Source organism: Zingiber officinale, chromosome 3A (genome assembly GCF_018446385.1).
Source record: "Zingiber officinale cultivar Zhangliang chromosome 3A, Zo_v1.1, whole genome shotgun sequence".
NCBI classification, from domain to species: Eukaryota; Viridiplantae; Streptophyta; class Magnoliopsida; order Zingiberales; family Zingiberaceae; genus Zingiber; species Zingiber officinale.
Window position 1 is genome coordinate 6,210,572 of NC_055990.1, and position 19,033 is coordinate 6,229,604.

Here is a 19,033-nt window from a genome sequence, read left to right on the forward strand (position 1 = left end):
CAAGTATAGGTACAAATGAATGAAGTCTAAGCACTGAGGTTGATAGATACTTGACAATCAAAGAAATCCAAGTTAAGGACCAAACACTTGATAACCAAGAAATCCAAGTTAAGGACCAAACACTTGATAAACAAGAAGTCCAACAAGGGATGGTAGCAGTGGAAAGTCCAACAAATTTGGGCAGAAAAGAAAATCCAACTAAGGTCTAAATACTTGGTGAAAATGTAATAGGAGTTGGTAGATGATCGAATACCTAGTAAGTTAAAGTTGATCGAATACAGAGCACATCTAAAGCCCTAGAGGTGAGTTCTCTTAGCATGTGAGTTGTGAGAGTTTCTGAACGATATGTATTTTTGCCATTAGATAAATATTTCATAGGTTGGAAAAGCAAACATCTCAACAAAAAAATGTTCTATGATCCAAAGGTGTTAAAATGTATTATTTTCTGACTAGGAAGCATCCTAACAAATAAAAATGTTGCACCACCAATTCAAATAACTCAACTTATTCTTGAACCACCCAATACCTCTAGCATCATCCCGAAGGAACCAACTCAACTTCATGGTATACTAACCAAAGAGGAGAGCAAGGAAAAAAGCACTCCCTTAATAGGAATCGCTTACTTGACTAAAGCATGAACCTCAAGCCCCTGAAAGAGGTTTACATTCGAGGTTGGCAATATGTCAAATGGAGACTATCTTAGCACTCAAAGATTTCAAGGGGAAAAAGGTGGAAGAGATCCATTAAGATTTGATATAAAATGTGTTGTTTTGATTATGGTCATAATATAGCTTTACAAGGAATAAAAAATAAGTTTTCACTTTAAAAACACTCATCAAGTCTTTATATAAATTTTAAGAATAAATTTCTTTAATTGAAAAGAACCATTTTTAGTTTTTTTTTTAAAGAAACAAGTCATTTAAGCAAAATAACTTGGTTTCCAAAATAATTTATTTTAGTTTTAAAAAATAGCATGCACTAAAGGCTTGCTAAGAGTCTCAATAATAATATTTTTATTTTGTATATGAAAAAAAAATAGTTAAACACATCCATCCAAGAATTTTGATCAAACCTTTTGGTTTTTGATGCCCTAAAACAAGTCATTTTGACTTGAAAATTATATTGCAGTTTAATTTATAAGAGTCAAGAAAAAATCAGAGTTTGAATAAAGCCTTCTCTCTGTAATCCACAACAACTCGATTTGATTAAAATACTATACTAAAGAAAAGGATTCCTAGAAGTTTCAAGAAAGTATTTGAGATTTATTGAGTTGAAAAGAATCAATTTTTGATTTAGAAACACCATTAAGTTGTAGTTTAGGGAAAAAGTCTTTGATAGCTTAAAATAAATTGTTTTGACTAAAAATATTTAAACTAATAACTTTCCAAGGAGCCTCAGTATTAATATTTCAATTTTTTAATCGAAAAGAAAACTTATTTTTTTTAGTTAAACACTCGTCGAGAATCTAAATCCATGAAGGAGATTTGAGCAAAACCCTTTAATACAAAATAACTCATTTTGGCCGGGCAAAATTATGTCATTCAAAGAATATTAAAAAAAGTTGAAAAGAACTATTTTTTATTTAAAAGCACCCGTCAATAAATTTCGGCAAAAAATTATTCATTTCCAAAATAATTTATCTAGCAAAAGTGATGTTATAAGCTTTCTATGAATCTTTCAAAGTAATATTTTAATTTCTAAAATTGAAAGTAAATATTTTAATGTTAAAAATGATATTTAGTCAAAACAATTTAATTAAAAGGAGAGCTCGGTGTATTAAATTCTCATCAATGCAAAACCTTGAAGAAAAGTTGGATCACATTGAATTTATTATACACAATCTTATCTTTAAGAACTTAGGGATATTAAGTTAAAACACCACAACATCCTCAATTAGCAGAGTGAACTATTGATTTTTTTGTATAGACGATAACTTCATAAATATGCCACATCCAAACTGTTCATCACACGACCCACTCAATCATTATTTCAACAAATGCTATAGAGAGGAAGCTACACCTGAAATCGCCTAATTCACACGTCGCTGGAATTCGCAAAAGGATCTATATACTTCTATCAAACTTGCGTTATAGCTGGAGCAGCTAACGAATCATTTTGCAAGATATAAGCAAATTGTTGCATTCATTGGATTTGGAGCAGCAGCTGCATTGGATTTCTTCATTTCCTGCCCCCAGAACCAGCGATGGACTCAGTAGGTCTTTAAAAGCCTCAAAAAGGCTCTTTTAGATAGCACCCTTGTTAGAAACTCCGCGACAGGATCTTTGACTTATGCTTTCTAAATGATGTTAGTATAGCTCCTGCCGTCTCAATAATGCATCTTCTGAAAATGCCATGTCCTCCTCGACATGCTTCAACAAATCCCCGTTCCCAGAACAAAGTCGAGTCGTCAAAGATGGTAACCTTGGGGATAATGGAGCGTATACACCTGCATAATATCTCGAGTTATATGAAAGCCAAATGCTAAACAGAAGAAACATAAACTAATAAGATGGCATGAGCTATATTACGCACTTCTTGAGGCGTTCCTGTCGTTGTCTTTCGTGACTTGCAACAGAATGGTCCCTGAAAGAACAACAACGAAGCCACAAATCTCAGATACGATGTTTCCGATATTTTGCCCATCCCAATCCTGCAGGCATATTATAATGTCCGTTAGAATTATTGAATGTTATAATTATATGTTGAAAAGGTTGATCCCTCAGAACATTTAGTTATAGAATATATTCTACATGATGTAAAGGTTCCCTCCGTTTAATAAAAATTCATTCCTTGTCATGGTTTCAGAGACAATCATATCCTAAGATTAGAATTTCCTATATTAATTCTCTAAGGAGAAAACCCACCCTGATTGACGCAAGCTTGATCTCCCACCCACCTTGCATATGAAGGATAGGAGCACTGGCTAACTCAAATGTTCAAGACTCCAACTTGAGGCAACCTTCACATCTCTCCCGATCCTAGCACCACCTTGAGATGAGGCTTTGTAGCATCCCTTTACAAAGTTGGCAAGCTACTTCTCCCTTAAATATCAACACTTCAATTTCTCCAAACAAGGTGATACTTCTCTATGCCTAACAGGCCAATCGGATAGGTTACTTACCTAACACCAAGTTCAAGCTCCCTTGGACTCAGTAACAACTCTAGTAGTTTCTAAAACTTGGACTCTTCATTTATGTGATGCATATTGATGTTTATCATAGATACTCCTAGTTGATACCTAAAATCCTAGTTGTTCACATGGAAGGACTTTAAGAAAATCATGTTGGACACATGGATTCATATCATGTTAAATGCATGTATCCAAGTCTAAGTAATTGCCTAGCAATGATGAGATTCTAGTGTCAAATTCAACCTCCATCTAGCTCTCCAAGTTCACATGTTGGATATTATTAAGAGCATAAATATATAAATTAGTCATTTTACTACCAACTAGAGCTTTTGATATAAGTGGTTAGTTAATCAACTTCAACAAGATATCATAGGAGGTTCATTGGTTGAATCTCGCTTGTGTTATCTCATCAATTCATGTTAATTTTGAGAATTAATGCACATGCATGCATAGAATTAGTCCATGCATGTTGAGATTTAAAACAGATGCATGCATTGTGTGGTTTCAAGAACCTAGTAGATGATGATCAAATTAATTAAGCAATAACTAATATCATTCTCCAACTATCCATGATGTATTTATAAGATTGTAATGGCTATGCCACAAACATGCTTAATATCAGATAGTCCATTAGATTTTGGTTTTCTCTATTTTTATATTGTTCTCTACTTCAATATCTATTAGTGGCATTAGTGTGTCTACGTACTTTCCTTTCCTGATGGCAAGCACACTCTTCCAATACTCTCCAAGTCAAGTTCCAATTTTTGATAGAGGGCACTATGATTATTGGAGTAGTCGGATGGAAACATCTTTCATCTCACATGATCTCAGGGAAGTAATTTAACAAAGTTACGAAGAACCGCCAACGGCTTGTCAATGCTCAACAAAGGTAATATCCAGAGAATGTCAACGGATTGAGCAAGTCAATTTTCCTTCACATTTTCGGCACAAAAAAGACTAAGGATGCTTGGGAAGTTTTGAATGAAGAATTTCAAGACTTAAAGAGAATCATTGCCATTAAAATGCGGACTCTATGGACCAGTTTTGCTAATTTGTCCATGAAAGAAACTAAAAGGGTACGAGATATTTTTTTCAAAAATTACTGAGATAGTTAATTTGATCAGAAGTTGTGGTGACACTATATAAGAAAAGAAAACAGTTGACAAAACTTTAAAGATTTAGCACAAAAATTTCAACATATTGTTGTTGTTATTGAGGAATCTAAAGATTTGTCTGCACTTACTATGTATGAACTGATGGGTTCCCTTGAAGCTCATGAGAATAATGGTTAGATATACAGAGAAACCATTAGAGTAGGCTCTCCAATCTAAAATGAATGTGACAGAAAGAAAGAATAAAGATAGATGCCCAAAGTATCAACATCGGAATTCTAATTCAAGAGATGAATCAAAAGGTAAAGAGTGGAAGAAAAATCAGTCGAGCAACAAAGATTTCAGAGGATGCCACATATGCAAAAAGAGAAATCTTGAAAGCAATGATTGTTGGTTTCAACAATGTAACGATTGTGAAGACTTTGACCATCTTTACATCAATTGCCCGAAGAAGTAAAAAAATCAAGCCAACTTCACTAAAATTGATGAATCCTCGGAACAATTGTTCTACTCTTGCATGAGTACGCAAGAAGATTGAGATACATGGTACCTCTATAGCTGGTGCAGTCACCATATGACAAGTATAAAATCCAGTATACCTGGATGATTCATTTAAATCCAAAGTGAAGCTTGGAGATGGAAAGTATGTGAAGGTGGAAGGCAAAGGTGAAAACAAAGGAGATACTTCTAAACTTATTCAAGATGTGCTTTTATGTTCTTGAATTATCTCAAAACTTGCTGAGTGTGTGTCGACTAGTTGAAAATGGTTATACGCTCACATTTGATAAGGATAAATGCACAATTATTGATAAGGAAAGGGATCAAACAATAACACATCAAATAGAGTGTTCCCGATGTGCATGTCTCATAAAGAAAATCTGATTTTAAAGTCTGAAGTCATAAATGATTCAATGCTTTGGCATATAAGTTATGAGCATTTAAATTATGAGAACCTTAAATTGTTGAATAAAAAGGCTATGGCTATTGGCCTACCTTCGGTTGACACAAGAGGAAGAGTTTGTGAAGGATGCACTTCTGGAAAAATCCATAAAATGGCATTTCCTAAATTCTCATGAGAGCTACAACTCCACTAGAATTATTGCATGCCAATATTTGTGGTCCAACTAAAACTTATTCCTTGAACAATAGAAGATATTTTCTTTTATTTGTTGATGATTATTCAAAGATGATGTGGATATATTTTTCAGAAGATATCTGAAGCTTTCTCTAAATTTCTCCAATTCATGGCTTATGTTGAAAGAAAAAGTGGACAAGTCATTAAAGACTTGAGAACAAATCGAGGAGGAAAAATTATTTCAAAGCCATTTTCGAACCATTGCAAAGAAAAGGGCATAGACAAAGTCCTTAACAAAATGGCATTGGGAAGAGGAAAAATCACAACATTGTGGAGATGGCTCGAAGCATGTTGAAAGTCAAAGGTTTGCCAAACACCTACTCGGTAGAAGTTGTTAATACAATCGTATATCTTTTAAACAGATCTCCAACAAAGGTTGTCCAACACATGACACCCTATGAAGCATGGTTCCAACGAAAACCAAAGGTTTGGTCATCGTAAGATCTTTGGTTCTTTAGCTTATTATTACATTATTCCTCAAAACATAGAAAAGTTTTATGGAAAAAGAGAGAAATGCATCTTCATTGGCTATAGGATCATTCCAAAAGCTACAGGTTGCATAATCCCAACACTCAAGAGTTGACCATTTCAAGAGACATGATTTTTGATGAAGTGCATGGGAATAGGAAGAAAAATAGTTGGATTCACATGCAACACCTCCTCAAGCCAATGAAGTCACTCATTTAATTTCTCCAAATCTAGAAACTCCAAGCTCTTCATCATCAAGTCATGATCAAATGGTTTCGGATACAACCGACTCACCACCAAAGACTCGTTCATTACAATAAATATATGAAGCATATGATGTTGCTTTTGCTGCTAGTGAGCCCCAAAATTATGATGATGCTATTGGAGAAGAAGTTTGGGTACAAGCCATGAACGAAGAAATAAAGATGATTGAAAAAAATAACACTTGGCAGCTCATTGAAAAGCCACCATCCAAAGATATTACTTAAAATGGGTCTTCAAGACTAAGTACAACGAAGATGGTTCTATACAAAAGCATAAAGCTTGCCTTGTTGCTAAGGGATATGGTCAATAGCCCAAAATTGACTTCGGCCAGACATTTGCACCAATTGTTCGCCTGGAAACTATTTGTACATTTATGGCTCTTGCTACTCAACTCAAGTTGTTGATATATCAACTAGATGTTAAATCTTCGTTTTTGAATGGAGAAATCAAAGAAGTATAATCCATTAGCCACAAGGATATGTAATTAGAGGTTCAAAAAAAATATGGAGTATAAGCTTCAAAAAGCTCTTTGTGGATTAAAGCAAGCTCCACGAGCATGAAATAGCAAAATTGACAATTATTTTCATAAAAATGGATTCCAAAGAAGTCCAAATGAGCCATCATTATATGTGAAGACAAAAGGTACAATAAATTTTTCTTATAGCATGCCTTTATGTTGATGATTTGATATATATGGGCAATAATCTGATGATGATTGAAGATTTTAAGAAAGCCATGATGAGTCAATTTTAGATGACAGATCTAGGACTTATAATATATTTTCTTGGGATGCAAGTGAAGCAAGAGAATGAGAGAATCATTGTCTCTCAAGAAAAATATGTTGTTGATTTGATGAAGAAATTCAACATGACTTGCTGCAAAGTCTCTTATACTCCTATGGTAGTCAATGAAAGCTTTCCAAAAATGATGGAGCTAAGAAGGTTGATGAAACCATCTAGTTGGATCACTCATTTATCTCACAAATACAAGACCGGATCTTATGTATGTTGTTGGTGTTGTCTCAAGATTTAGGAGCGAGCCTAGAATTATGGAATAATATTTGAAGCTGAAGAAGATAGTGAATTGCATGATTTTTTGATAGTGATTGGGCAGGTTCAATAGATTATTGCGAGAGTAAATCGGGCTATGTTTTCTTCATAGGAACGAACTGTATTTCTTGGTCATCAAAGAAACAAAATATTGTGGCTATGTCTTCTATCAAGGCTGAGTATATATCAGCATGTGGAGCAGCATGTGAAGTTGTCTGGCTGAGGAGAATTCTCAAGGATATGAAGCAAGAACAATTTGCGCCAACCATACTTTCGTGTGACAATATGTCTGCCATTGCCAAGAAACCTGTTTTTCACAGTCGCACAAAGCACATTGAGTTACGACATCACTTCATCAGAGAGTTATCAAGAAAAGGTGAAATTGAATTAGTTTTCTGCAAAACTGGAGATATCTTCACAAAGCCACTTTCAACTGAAAAATTTCTCTACTTGCGTGAAAAACTGGGAGTCTTAGATCTCTCAAAATTAAGAGGGAGTGTTAAAAGCTAATCTTGAGAATTAATGCACATGCATGCATAGAATTAATGCATATGCATCTTGAGAATCAAAACGGATGCATGCATTGTGTGGTTTCAAGAACCTAGTAGATGATGATCAAATTAATTAAGCAATAACTAATATCATTCTAGAATTATCTGATGTATTTATAAGATTGCAGTGGTTGTGCCACAAACATGCTCAATATCAGATAATCCATTATATTTTGGTTTTCTCTATTTTTATAGTGTTCTCTAGCTCAATATCTATCATTAAGAATATAAATATACAAATTAGTTATTACTTTCCTAATGACTTGAGCTTTTGGATAAGTTTTAGCTAATCAACTTTAGCAGACAAATATGTTCCAACCTGAGTGTTAAAATAATAATGAGTATAGGTTATGTTGCATATTTGGTGATCAAGGAGCAACAGTCACACTGCCTAATTGTTGGGAAAAAAATAGTGGAAGAAAATCCAAACAGCAAACACAAATGTCTCAGGCAAAAGGAAAGACTAATTAAACATGAGTTAACCAATACATTTACTTGGATATTGATGGCACATGCAAACAACCATTGATATCAAAAAGAATGCCCATGATGTTTTGTGGGATATGCAAGCCGTACCTTGAACATTATAACACTTGCTAAGATTGTAAGCGTGGTGAACATCACATAGTATATTGGTGACACAATGGCTGTATTGAAGGTGTCAAGAGCCTGGAGGTATGGAAAAAATAAACAATGTAAAAAAGCACAAGAAATCCATATAAGTATCTACAAATTTAAGGAAAAATAGTTTCAAAAGAATTGATAACTTGTACAGAATACCAAGCTGAAATACATCAAATATATTGTGTAATTGAGTTAAGATGACATATCAGAGAGACAGGAGAAGAAATTCCATAAATTAAAAGGTATCAAAGACTTTAATGAATTTATGAACATGTACATTTTAGCAAATGGAGAACTACTAATTTTGCAGCACTGGAACATACCATTTTATTGTTCGCAAAACGATGATATAGGCTATAGATTGTTACCATATAATGACATTAGAAATTTCTCATCTCATGTGGGACTTTAGGTTAGAAACAAATAATTTTTAGTGTTACATGTATAGAAAGTTGTTTCTATGATGTGGATCAGAGATGTTGAAGTATCTTCTACGAAGTAACAAATGACTTTAATAACAATATAAGTATGCCATGAAGGCACCTTAAATATCTGCTTACTTTACTAAATATATGCATATGTATTTTTGAATGTCTCAAACATACTTCTACTTGGCATTACTCCATTCCATTTGAAATGTTTTCATACATTACATATCATATATGGCTACATTTAGTTAATTAGTTTTATGGTACCAGTGGATATTGATCCCTGATCAAATAATCTCATTGAATGTAGTCAAAAACTGCACCATGCACCGGCACCACATGAAGAAATAGACTAAGCAATATACTTTTTGCAACACCATTTAGTTTCTCACTATGAAATCTAATTATCAGTGTATATAACTACTTCAAAAGCATCTTAGATCCTGGAATTGTTGCATGTTAGCTGTCCTTTGTTGTCTTGCCCTCTGAACATTCACCTGAACCCCAATACCTCTGATTCTCACAACCCAATACATCTAAATATTTGTAGTACAACTTTTGGCATTAATAAATTTGGTCAATCTCAATCTCCAGACGTACCATACCAAAAGGGATTACTACTAGGTTCCTAACCAAATGTAACTTTAGCAAATATCAGTAATAGAATTAGTAATCATTTTATAATCATGTTGGTTTAATCTTAACTCCTAACTACATGTTGAACAGGTTCAATCCTCCCAAAAGTTAACATTGGGACTGAATGTGATGGATAGTCAGATGAGATAGAGAGTGAATAGTCATTGTACCTGCAATTACAAATTATACTACTTTTGCTAATATTTTAGGCTTTTAGCAAGGTCACAATGGTTAATGCAGTGGAATAAACCAAACATAAATAATTCGCATACTAATTGCTAACAAATAATGTAATATGGTTCAACACCCTTATTCCTACTTCACGGTTGATGCCTCATTGGTGAGTTACTCTTGGAGAGCCCACTATCTTTCTCCTTCGCGGTGAACTACCGAAGGTGGAAAAACCTCTTACAGTATAAACAATTACAAGCACTTAAAAGAGAAATGCTAAGAATACAAGAAAAGTGATTTAACCAATCTTTGTTTTCACCTACCTTCAAGCCTCCACCTTGCTACCTTTCTATAGTCTTCGTTCCCTTCATTCTTCACGTGTTGTTTAGATTGCTTTCTCAGATCGTCTCATCTCAAGTCTATTAATGGCAACTGAGTTGATTGGATTCTACCATCAATCAACTAAACTACTGTAACCTTAAGTTATGTAATCGTTGCAACGCAGCTTTATTTGATCAACAGATCTTTCGACTTTTCTGTTGTATCATTAATATTAAAATTCTTCATTAGTCGACTCACCGTGAATCATTTGACTATCAACTTGACTCAACCCCGAATAGAAATATTTTATTCGCTAACAAATTATTCAAAGTTAACTCCTTCGATGACTTAGCTCTACAACCTCCTGGACTCAACTTTAGTCAATTTGAACTCAACTACGATCATCCTAATGATTGAGTCTCACCTAAGTTGACATCTACCCTTTCCTAAGAGTACATTCTCTCAACTCTCATAGCTCACCATGAGAGCTTACCTTCCACAGTTTGCTTTCGCCACCATGGCCGTTTCTTATAAGGTTACTCATCCCTTGGATGTATAGAATCCTTGGCTCACTCCACATGTAATCCTTCATTCTCCATCTATGTAGTTTGCCTCCTTTGCCTATTGTAAATAGTAAGCCTCGATGCTCCTAGTCCAGCACTCCTTCAAATGTCTTGTACTCTCCTTTTTATTCTCTATAGACTTTAAGCTAGTTGCCAACATGGTCGCTTTAAGTCATGCCCCACAAGCTACTCCAACAACATCTTAGTGTTTCTTGTCATGCAACCTTCTCCAACCTCCACAGAACTTTAAGCCATTGAACGTACTACCTTAGCCGTGCCAAGTCATCATCCATCACCATTTGACTATGTCAAGTCACAAGCTCCATGAATGACCTATCAAGTCCCTAGTCAACTCAAATATACATATTAAATACGACATGCAAAGCCTAACTTAATCTTTTACATATACATTAAAACCCAAAGTCGAACCCAAACCACTTGGGGCACAATCATGGTTTAAAATTTCATTTTGTGCCAAACCATGGTTTAAAATTTCGTTCTGTGCTGAATGAAACGTATGAAATTTACCATTCCGCCCACCGCCCAGCACCGGATGTTGCCACGAGGTCATTGAGGTCGTCGACGTCACCACGATCCCAAGACAAACTCCGCAAGGTCGCAAAGGCCCGCAGAGGTCGCCACAATCCGTGGGTTGCAAGCAAGTAGCTAGTGCGATGATGCCAAAAGGAAAAAACTTATGTTAATAATTAAACTTATCTTAATAATTTCAATCAATTCCTAGCTATAAAAGAATAATCTAAACAGGCTTATCAAAGCCTAATAAAATTATCCCATTAATTTAATATATATATATATATATATATATATATATATATATATATATATATATATATATATATATATATATTATTTATTATAATTTCTAAAATATATAATAAAAAATTTATTTATTTATCATATGAAGGCGTCGTGATCCCGTATTTTTTCTTTTTTAAAAAAATATTACTTTTTATATTATATATATTTTAATATTTAGATTAAAATTTTATTTTAAATTAATATATTTTATATTTTAAAAATACTGAAACTATATCAGTATAGCACAATACGATACCAAAATCATATCGTTTTGGACATAAACCAAAACTCCGATACGACTCAAAATTTTAAACTGTGCAGTGCCTAAACTTATTCTTATCTAATGTGAAAAAGCCAACCTATAAATCAAACAAGGATAGAGAGACCTGGCCATAAAACTAAAACCTACAATGTTATAATTGCCTAGGCAAAGATTACATGGCAACAACATGTTTGCATAGGGTCCTCCCTATAGAACTTGAACATGATTACAAACATGAACTAATATACCATCGGCACAATTATGCCTTTAAATTCAATTGGAATATTTTGTTGTCAGGCAAAGAGTTTAAGTTAAGTTTGTCCGTGTTACTATTTTGTGTGCATTCATTTCCCAAAGACTTAGCAAGTTGCACATAGAGTTTAGTTGATAGTATGAAATATGGTGCGAGATATCTAATGAGCATAAAGTCCAAGAGGTAAAGCTTTTGGGCAAACTGAGGAATCCTAAGGGTGCAACCTTTGGGCTTGTGGAAGAAAATCCAAAAAGACATGGACTCTTGGAGTCTTAGGTAAGCAAGTGAAATCCAATGAACTATTAGAAATTATATGAGATTGTAATCTTTATGTATTTTGTGCAAATGTAAATTTAGCTTTCAAAGAGCCTTTAGCCTAAGAATATGGGTTCCTGGCTGTAGTTGGTGATCAAGCTTGATCCTAGATCTTTACATAGACTTACAAAGGCATAAGCGAGTAAAGTTGAATCCTCGACAAATTGAGTTGATTGAGGTTGAGAATGTTGAGTCGATTATTGAGCCAATTGCAAACTCTCTACTTGCAAATAGAATACTCTCTGTTAGGCTTAAGTTGATTAAACAAGGAGTCCAATGAAGATTTAATTACAAGTGAAGTTGAGCTCCAAACAATCTAGGTGGGTTAAGTTCCTCTAAGAGTATATTATTGTCCAAATGCACAATCTAGGAGGAATCCCAAATCTGATGACACATTAAGTCGACTCATACTGCCCTAAACAGGATGGAAACCATGGCAATATGATTTGAGTATCTTAAGACTAAGTACCCTTACATGTGCTCTACATGCACTGCCTTTGGAATGATTTTTCAAGACTTCCCAAATAAAATCATCATAATTTAGTCAAATTTGTTATCAAAGCGGTTACCTGTTTTAGGATACACTCCTATTTATTCCTTGAACATTATTTATAAAGCATACTCCTTGTTTATTGGCCATCATTTAGATGTGACAAAACATTAGTTATACACAACTATTTAATATGGGAGCCCACGTAGGCAGACTCATATGATATTTTGAAAAGGACAAAACATATTGGCCATCATTTAGATGTGGCAAAGCTAGGGCACGTGTTAGAGAGCTAACACAATCAAGCAAAACATGAGCCTTTATACACCCCTACTAATTCCTCAAGAGTTATAGAAGGACCTTAGTATGGATTTTGCTTAAGAACTCTCTCGAATCAATCCATTTTATGAATGTATGTTAATTGTTGTAAAAAGGTTTTCTAAAATGGCACAGTTTATTTCATGCAATAATTAAATGATGTATCACATGTAGCTAATTGTTCTCCAAAGAGGCTAGTGTCAAATGAGTATATGGTTAGGATTTTGGAAGACCATTTGAAAATTATTTGGAATATAAATCTAGTTTTAGTATTTTTCCCATTATCTAATGGTTAAATTAAAGTTGTTAACCATAGTTTAAGAAATCTAGTAAGATATCTATTAGTGAAAAAATTGAGATTTGAGATTCTATCTTACTTGAGTTTACTTGTGTAAATAATTTTGCATGTAAAAGTCCATTTTTGAGGTTGTCTATGGGTATAAAGCTTCTCGCCCAATTGATTTGGTTTTAGTATTAGTGATTTTCTTAGCTACCACCTTCTACCCTTTTAAGTTAGAGCTTCTTGAGCATATTTAAGAGATACATGCAAGTGTTATAGAGAGCCTGCATTTAATAAAATTTATATAGATGCACATAGTAGAGACAATGTTAAGATTATCTCTTTATTTGTATCCGTGCTAAGCAGCTTGATAAAAACTCATATAAGAAACTATACACAATCTACTTCTAGTTCTTTCCATACTGTGAGAAAAATATGGTTCTAATATTTATATTGCTGATTTACCAACTGAATTACACATTAGTCTAATTTTTAAAGTATCTAATATGTTATCAAGGAACATTTAGCCCCTTCTTTGAACACTGATTTTCTCACATATAGTGCTCTAGTCACTTTGGCGCTAGCTCTTCCTCCCTTGTCAAAGTCGAACCATATCATTAAGAGGGTGCATCCCAATAAAAGCAATAAAAGATAATAAGTTCACTAAAACGGAATCCTAGAAAGGGAAGGCATATGGATCACATAAGAGGAGCTAAAAACATAGCACATGTGTCAAACCCATCTACAAATGGCATCCCTGTTATCTGCTTTGCACATATGTGAGCCATCTGAAGACTTGATGGAACATCTTGCTCACCTACTCGACGAAGTCACACTTTTCTTGGTGAAGAAGAACGACAAAGTTAGGGATTTTTATAAATTTTACTATTTAAATTTTTAAAAAAAAGTTGTTCAGATTTATTTAGAGTTTGTTAGATCTTTTTTAGAGATATTTCTTTTTTATTAAAGAGGCCAGGATCCCCTTGATTCATTTTTCAGTTTAATAATATATTTTCCTGTTCCCTGAGTTAAGAGTTTGAATTTTTTTTCTTTGTTATTTATGTTGCATCATGAAACCATTAAAATAATTTGAGAAAATGATAAGGATTTTAATTTTCATAAACAAGGGTACTTTAGGTAAAAAAAAGAGTGCACAATTTGACAAGAACAATGTATGGAGTTGGAAGTTAAAAAATCCAAAACCAAGGTACATTCATTTTTTAGAAAACCTTAGTAAAGATTCTTAGTAAAATAACGCCAGGCAAGCCGTTCAATAACACAATGTCAAACAACAATAGCCATGAATCCAAAAGAACCAACATAGAGAAAAACCATAAACATTGAGAAGGGTAAAAAACCATGGTTTAAAATCTCATATCGTGCCAAGAGAAACCGTCAAAACACCTAATAAATTACCGAAACTCGAAATTACCCAGCACACGCAATATCTCATACGTCATTGTCTCAATCATGTTGATGATCTTATGTCAACACTCGACACTTTTTAACATGCTACAATTCAGGTTAAGAAGAACTGAGATAATATTTTTATTTTTTGTAAATTATCTTATACGACATAATATCAAAGTATATAGTTGTAAGTTGTATTATCTTTTTTTCCTACTTCTCCATTTCACAAACGACACCATATATTGCAACGTCGGCATGATACAAAAACAATATATATATATATATATATATATATGGAAAACCTCATATTTCCAGTATAGAAATGTAAATTTAAGTAACCATATGAGCTTAAGCTAAAGGTCCTATAGTATATCATAAGACACCAATAGACCATGTGGCAAAACATAGACTGAGAGCAATCTTCCATCAAAGTTATATTGAAGAGAGAAGTATTGCTGACCTTGTTAAGATAATTCATTTGTATAATCACACATGTAATCACTACCAGCATAAAAAACCATGTCTGTGGATATATTAATTGATTTGTACCCTCAAAAGTCAGCTTTAGAGAAGTCCCCAAAGCTTTAACACTCATTACCTGCATATTAATATATAATTGAGTTGCAAATAGCGGAAAACACTATCAACTGTCCACATACTTATGATTGCTAAAATGTATGATGGACAAAAACAATTACCGAGAGGGAGCCCATTAAAGAGCAAATGGCAGTGAATATCAAAACATTTGAGCTTCCGTATAGTGGAGCAAAATGGAAAATAAGAACGAAGACTATTACGATGACTGAAGCTACGTACAACAAGAAAGCTGAAAAATAACCAAATATAGCAATGAATATCTAGATATTCAAACAATATCCGGAGACTAGAAATTCAGTAAGCAAGTTTACCTGTTTGAGTTGCCATTTGCCATATCTGCTGGACAGAAGTGATTGCTCTCTCTTGTGGTGCATGAATAACAATAACCACCGAACCGACAATACACATAATACAGCCCAAAATTCCAAGTGCATGCAATTTCTCTTTCAAAATGAAGTGAGCAAGAACAGCACTACAAGCACAAGTGAAGTGCTATCAACACCATAGCAGCAACAAAAAGTTGATCCTCACCTCAATCAACTCCATAGATATGAAGAGTAAGTTACCTAACAATTATACTTAAAGCACCCAAAGGAGTGACAAGAACTGCTGGGGCAAATGCATAAGCTACAAAGTTGGCCACCTCTCCAACAATCACTGAAAATCAGAAATCATTTCTTTAGTCAACTAAACATATTACTGTACTTACAGTCACAATAGCATCTTCATGGAAAAAAATCTATAATCAACATAACAACATACATTATTTATCAGAAATCAAAAGTAGAGGATACAAGTTGTATCTAACTTCCTAAGACGAAAGTGTTTTAACTCTTGAAAAAGAAAAATAGAAAAAATGAATAGAATTGGCATCCACCAAAACGAAGAAAAAAAATTCAATTTGAGTGTTCCCTATTTAGGAAAAAATGGTATAAATGGTTGCAAAGGGTTGCAATTTGCAAATCTTGAGCACGTCCATAGAACTATCAATCTAACAATCAATATGCATCGAAATGTTCATCTTCATAGTCAATCAACCTTGCCAATTGATTCAGGTAATCAATCCCAATCAATCTATTCAGAGAAAACAAGGCAATATTTATTTTTCTTTTCATTTGAATTGTTGTACCAGTTTTTTGTTACAATCACTTAATTAAACGATTTAGTTGACTGCTAAACCTATACAGATGATGTTTGTGGAAGATGTTTGAGTACTAAGATTATGGGAAGCAATTTTTTTCTCCTTTGGTTCTTGTTTTCTATGACACCTAGAGGATTGTCTTCTTCCCTGTAACTACTGAATTCCAATGATTGTTTGCCATCCTCGTGGCATTAGACCAGCAGCAGCTAACCCCTCTAGGAATTTAAAAATGTGAAGCTCGTAGTTCACCAACAACTTTACCTTCCTGCACCATCCCTTTAGCAATTACCACAGTCAACAGATTCCCTTCTCGGTTTTTAAATCTTCCACTTCCAATGAGATATTTTCTTTATTGTTTAATTAATTTTATGCATGTGTCACTCGTTGCATGACTCATGCTTATGCTCATACTTGATTTCTGCATTTTAGACCCCTGGATCAATCATTGTTCTGATTGAACCGCATCAATCTAACCAAACAGGTCGCTCCAGGAATTTTACAAGTATAGAATAGAAGTGGAAGGAAGAGTAGCTTACTTGTGATCATACCAGTCCACCACAGGGGCTCCCAAAGGTAAGCATATCCACCAACCCCTGTGCGTTAGAAGCATATAACCCAATAATTCAAGACAGATCAAACAGAAGGGCATGCCTTGGTAAATAAAATCTACTAAGAGATTTAACGTGACAAACATCAACAGCAAGATGAAGACGCCGAAGGAGCTAACCTGCTCGCACTCCAGAAGCAGCCGCCGCCTTCCTGAGGCCCTTCTTCTTGATGATGAAACTGGCACCAATGAATCCACTAGACAGCAGCGCCAAAGTGAAGCCTTTCAGATTGTCCGTCGAGAATCCCATTCCTTCACTTTCCCCCACAATCCACTCTTTCCCTATCTTCCTCGATCAATACTCTCACGGTATCAAAAATTTTAATCAAGGTACACGCAGAAATCTCTCCGAATCATGAGCAGATACTGGAAGATTGCTCCTTTTGTCGCACCTTGAATTCCCTTTTCTGTAATATTTTTTTGTGCATACAAAACGGATCAATTCTGGCTCCGCCGTAGGTGCTCCTCCAAGGGATTCGAGAGAGAGGAAAGAACAAAGTTAGTTAAACATGTTACCAGTTGCAGAGAAGCTATCGATCCAATAGCGTCCGGCAGCAGGAAGACAAGCCAGAGAACGCGGAGAGGAAGACGACGGAGCAGGCCAAGGTCGTCAATTTTGTTCCGAGCAATTATTAATGGCTGATTCGGATCGGCTACTTGGTCTCAGACAGCTGGACATAACTACCGTGGCGCCCGGAAGCAGAACCTATCAGTTATCCACGTGGGGAGAGATCGGAGGACAATAGGCGTTGGGATATGGTGAAAGGTGTCTCAAGTTGAACTCTGAGCTTAGCTGGCTGGCTCTTTAACACGGGATGAGGTGTCTCGTCGGCTCATTCTAAATTGGGGGCCCTCACCGTTTGATCATGAAACGACGGTTTGGATCTGATTTTTGGGAAAACTGTGGTTTTTGTTTTATCATTATATAGAGAAAGATATACTGGACAAGGTTGATACTGAGAAAATCCTTCAACATTTTCAATTTATGAAAATTTAATTAATCAATTTGATTTTTTTTTTAATAATCTAGTATCCAACTAATTCTATAGATTATTATTCAGCCCTAAATAAATTTTTCCTGCCACCAAATAAATCAGGTAGATTGATTTATGAAAACTTAAAAAAGTGACTTACACTATTCATCTCTCCTCCCTCTAACTTTTTTCGATCCTATAACATATTCTTCTCCATTTCATATGAAGATAGAGATATTCTCTTGGTCTGATATCAACAATCTCTTCCTCTTAATTCTTGAGATAAATGCTTCTTTAATTTTTTCATCGGATATTGAACACATCTCAACCTTTGAATCCTTATGCTTTTGATCCAAAGAGTTCCTCTTTAGATTCATTTTGACTTGACATTGAGGTTGGAGCTTCATGAAACTTAGCTGACTTGCTTCATAAATCCTTCGCATCTTGAAATGAGCATATCTTACATAAAATCATATTATGCAAAATATTAAATAATAATTTAGTTATCTTATTATTTGCCTCGGTTTTTTAGATTTCTTTCTCGTTCTACTTTTTTAAATAGGTTTTCCCTTTGAATCTCTTAGAATTTCAAAATCTTCCATATAGCAAATAATTGTTCTATGTCCATTATCAAGAAAATCTCCATTCTTGATTTCCACATGTTGAAGATTCACATTTAGAACGATGGAGGTGTCCAGATGTCATATCTAAATCCATTTCGGAAATCTATTTTGAAGTTTAAGCTCTTTTTATGCTAAGTCCTTTGACTTGTTGAAATTTAAGCCTTTAAACTTTAAACTTATTCTTGTTCCTCTAGCTTGCTCGTGGAGACTTATTCAAATGATCAGCGTTCTTAGAATTATCATCTCACTAGATGAAAATCTTTACAGTACGCTATAATTGGAATTTGATTTTTAAATATCTGATTAACCGTTTGAAGAATCTAATCACTATATCATTGTCCCGGGGATTGGATTTTTTTTTTCTTTTGGTTTATATTTTAGATTAATCAAAACTAGCAAAATCAACTTGAATCATTATATGTTCTATGGTAGAATTCAATATTTGTATAGATATTCCTTTGTTATTAATCATGGGAAGGTCTTGTTAGTCCT

The 19,033-nt window shown here is 34.3% G+C and overlaps 1 protein-coding gene across 2 annotated transcripts; it reads right to left on the minus strand.

Annotated features, from left to right (window-relative positions):
• Window positions 1-1,893: 1,893 nt before the first annotated feature.
• On the minus strand, window positions 1,894-17,605 carry LOC122051100 (probable magnesium transporter NIPA4). Of its 2 annotated transcripts, none has more exons than XM_042612055.1 (10): window positions 17,461-17,604; window positions 17,065-17,351; window positions 16,874-16,930; window positions 15,763-15,853; window positions 15,508-15,668; window positions 15,298-15,425; window positions 15,060-15,197; window positions 8,286-8,378; window positions 2,533-2,650; window positions 1,894-2,446 (listed from the first exon to the last, which is right to left on the minus strand). In XM_042612055.1, exons 2-10 carry the CDS (start codon window positions 17,192-17,194, stop codon window positions 2,307-2,309), a joined length of 1,056 nt encoding a protein of 351 aa, XP_042467989.1. In that variant the 5' UTR covers window positions 17,195-17,351; window positions 17,461-17,604; the 3' UTR covers window positions 1,894-2,306. The 2 variants fall into 2 exon arrangements, 1 of the variants encoding a protein (XP_042467989.1); XR_006131323.1 differs by lacking the exon at window positions 1,894-2,446 and adding an exon at window positions 10,981-11,118 and having other exon boundaries at window positions 2,601-2,650; window positions 17,461-17,605.
• Between the last annotated feature and the right edge of the window lie 1,428 nt (window positions 17,606-19,033).